We start from the raw sequence: 2,310 nt of genomic DNA, 5'->3' as shown, positions 1-2,310 counted from the left end.
AAAAATCCCCTCCGGCAGGAAAGGACTATCACTCCTAGAAAGAGGAGGATATTTCTAACCCAGTTATTCAGAGGGTTCAACTCAGAAGGGACCCCTGGTTTGTGTGAAAAGGGAAATGGTTTTAGACTCCTCAAGAGTAAAAAAGGGATCATTATAATCCCACAAGGGAAGTATTTAAATACAGGAAGAAAGTACTAACTTCCAGGAAACTAAGATAGTTTTATGAAACTTTATTAAGACACATTGTTGCTGAAAGAAATCTCCAAGACAAACCTCTCACAGTTAAGAACGGAATCTCTAAGAATATAAGCTTCAACTATACTCTGTTGCCTGTACAAAATATAATAATTTGTATAAACAACCAAATTTACCTCAACTTCTCATCCTCTGCCCTATTCCTAATTTGACTGCCTGTTCAATAAAATCAACCTTTCTGTTTGAACTTTACTTCATATCAAGTGTAATTTCCAAAGGGTTTTGTAAGCGGGCTCCTACGTAGTTACAATAAATCTCTGGCCTGGGTAAAAGCCAAATAACTTCTCTATCATAGGGTGGGACACGCAGAAAATTATAATTCTATAATTCAGATATGCTACTAAGGGGCTGCTCAGTCAGAGTGGGGAACTGTGTTTTGGTGGGAAAATCTGCCTCACAGAGGAGAAGAAGCAGGGGTATACCGTATATCATAGTAGCATGCTAATAGTCATGATGTTGAATGGGAATCTCCATATCCAGAAGTGATAAATCTCTGCATACTAGTGTTAGGAGGCAAGATCAGGGGTCTCCATGCCCTGTTTGTTGGCCCTCCAGGCTGGTTGCTGTGTGAATCAGGATGCTGGACTAGATAAACCACTGGTCTGATTCCATAGGACACCTCTTAAATTTACCCCATGCACTGAACCAGCTTCCACCACTGCTTCTAAGATTAGCTTTTAAAAAGTTCTTCTGCTGAACAAGATCATTGTGCAAAGTGGTTGGTAGGCAAGGGGAAGGAAATGAAGCAACCATTTTCTGTCTCATCCTAATAGGCAGTTGATCAGTATTATCACCCAAGCACAACTGTTGCCTCATGGTTAGAGTATCAGACCCAGGTTCAAATCCCTGTTCTGTTATGGAAGCTTGCTGGGTGACTTTGGGCCAGTTGTGCACTCTCAGCCTAACCTGCCTCATGGGGGTTGGTGTGAAGATACAGTGGAGGAGAATAATGTAAGCTGCTTTGGGTCCCCATTGGGGAGAAAGGTGGGATAAAAATGAAATTAAGTAAATAACTGCAAACTATATCACAAAAGTTGTGTGTAGAAGGGATTGGGGTGGTCCTGAACAGATCTGCCCCCCTTGCCTTGCACAGGCTGTTGCTCTTGCAGTATACACCTCTGTTTTTGCTGCTGCAGCTAAAATGAGAGATGGGATCATGCTTTGAGCTTTCTTTCCAGGGTATAAATTGTTTAACCCTTTCTATTTCTCTCTTCCAGGCACTGCTGGATATTGTGGGTCTATATGGGTTGGTGCTGGGCACCATGTATTCCTGGTACCCTATTAACAAGACTGCAACTGCATTGATGCTGCCTTACCTTGCCTGGCTGACCTTGGCTTCTTCTCTCACCTACTGCATATGGAGAGACAATCCAGAAAAGGGCAAGAAGAAAGAATGAGAGCATTTGGCAAAAAGGAATTGGTTGATGGAGCTGGTATTAGGGAAAGGAGTTATTGGGTACAAAAGCATTTTCCATTTCCGCATAGAGGGGTGGGGAATTTTTTACAAAAGGATCTTAATTGTTGTATGGTATGTTGTGTGGGTGCATCCTCATTTAGGGAATTCCCAATGTATCTTTTGGTCCTAAAAGACCACTGTCATTTGATATGAATAAAGGCTAGTTGGGATTAAAGGTAACCCATGGTTGCTGTTGTTGTTTTTTAAGTTGGTGAAATGGTGCTGGGAAGAGTGACCCTCCCCTACACATACACACACACATGTGCCCGCACACCCATCTAAAATACTGCAGTCCTGGTCCATAGTGGATCCCACAGATAGTTTTAGGGCCAAAAGATACATCAGGAGTTCCAGAGATGAAACTCTGTCATAACTAGTTTGAGCCTCTTTTCCTAATTAATCTATGTGGCCTAGCTTTCCTATTGACAACTTGTTTAATTGCTGCCGTTATTTCATTTAGTTCTAGATTATGACCCTATTGCCCTTGATCATGGGTGAGGAGTGTAACCCTGTTGATTCCTTTGGATTTCTCAGCAGCTTTTAATAATCTTGACTATAATATTCTTCTGAATCATCTCTACAGGCTGGGATGTAGAGGC

At 41.9% G+C, this 2,310-nt stretch overlaps 1 protein-coding gene across 3 annotated transcripts in view; it reads left to right on the top strand.

Moving 5' to 3' along the window:
• LOC107117613 (translocator protein-like) overlaps nucleotides 1-1,891 on the top strand; it is a 15,968-nt gene extending 14,077 nt beyond the window's left edge. For all 3 annotated transcript variants that reach the window (XM_015419772.1, XM_015419780.1, XM_015419764.1), the window contains exon 4: nucleotides 1,473-1,891. In XM_015419772.1, the coding sequence (XP_015275258.1) occupies nucleotides 1,473-1,652 (180 nt within the window). In that variant the 3' untranslated portion in view covers nucleotides 1,653-1,891. The remainder of the gene's footprint in view (nucleotides 1-1,472) is intronic.
• Nucleotides 1,892-2,310: the final 419 nt, after the last annotated feature.

The sequence above is a fragment of the Gekko japonicus genome, unplaced genomic scaffold, assembly GCF_001447785.1.
Source record: "Gekko japonicus isolate JY-2015 unplaced genomic scaffold, Gekko_japonicus_V1.1 scaffold255, whole genome shotgun sequence".
Classification (NCBI taxonomy): Eukaryota; Metazoa; Chordata; class Lepidosauria; order Squamata; family Gekkonidae; genus Gekko; species Gekko japonicus.
The sequence above is the reverse complement of the archived record's forward strand: the minus strand, read 5'-3'. Positions and strand labels throughout refer to the sequence as shown.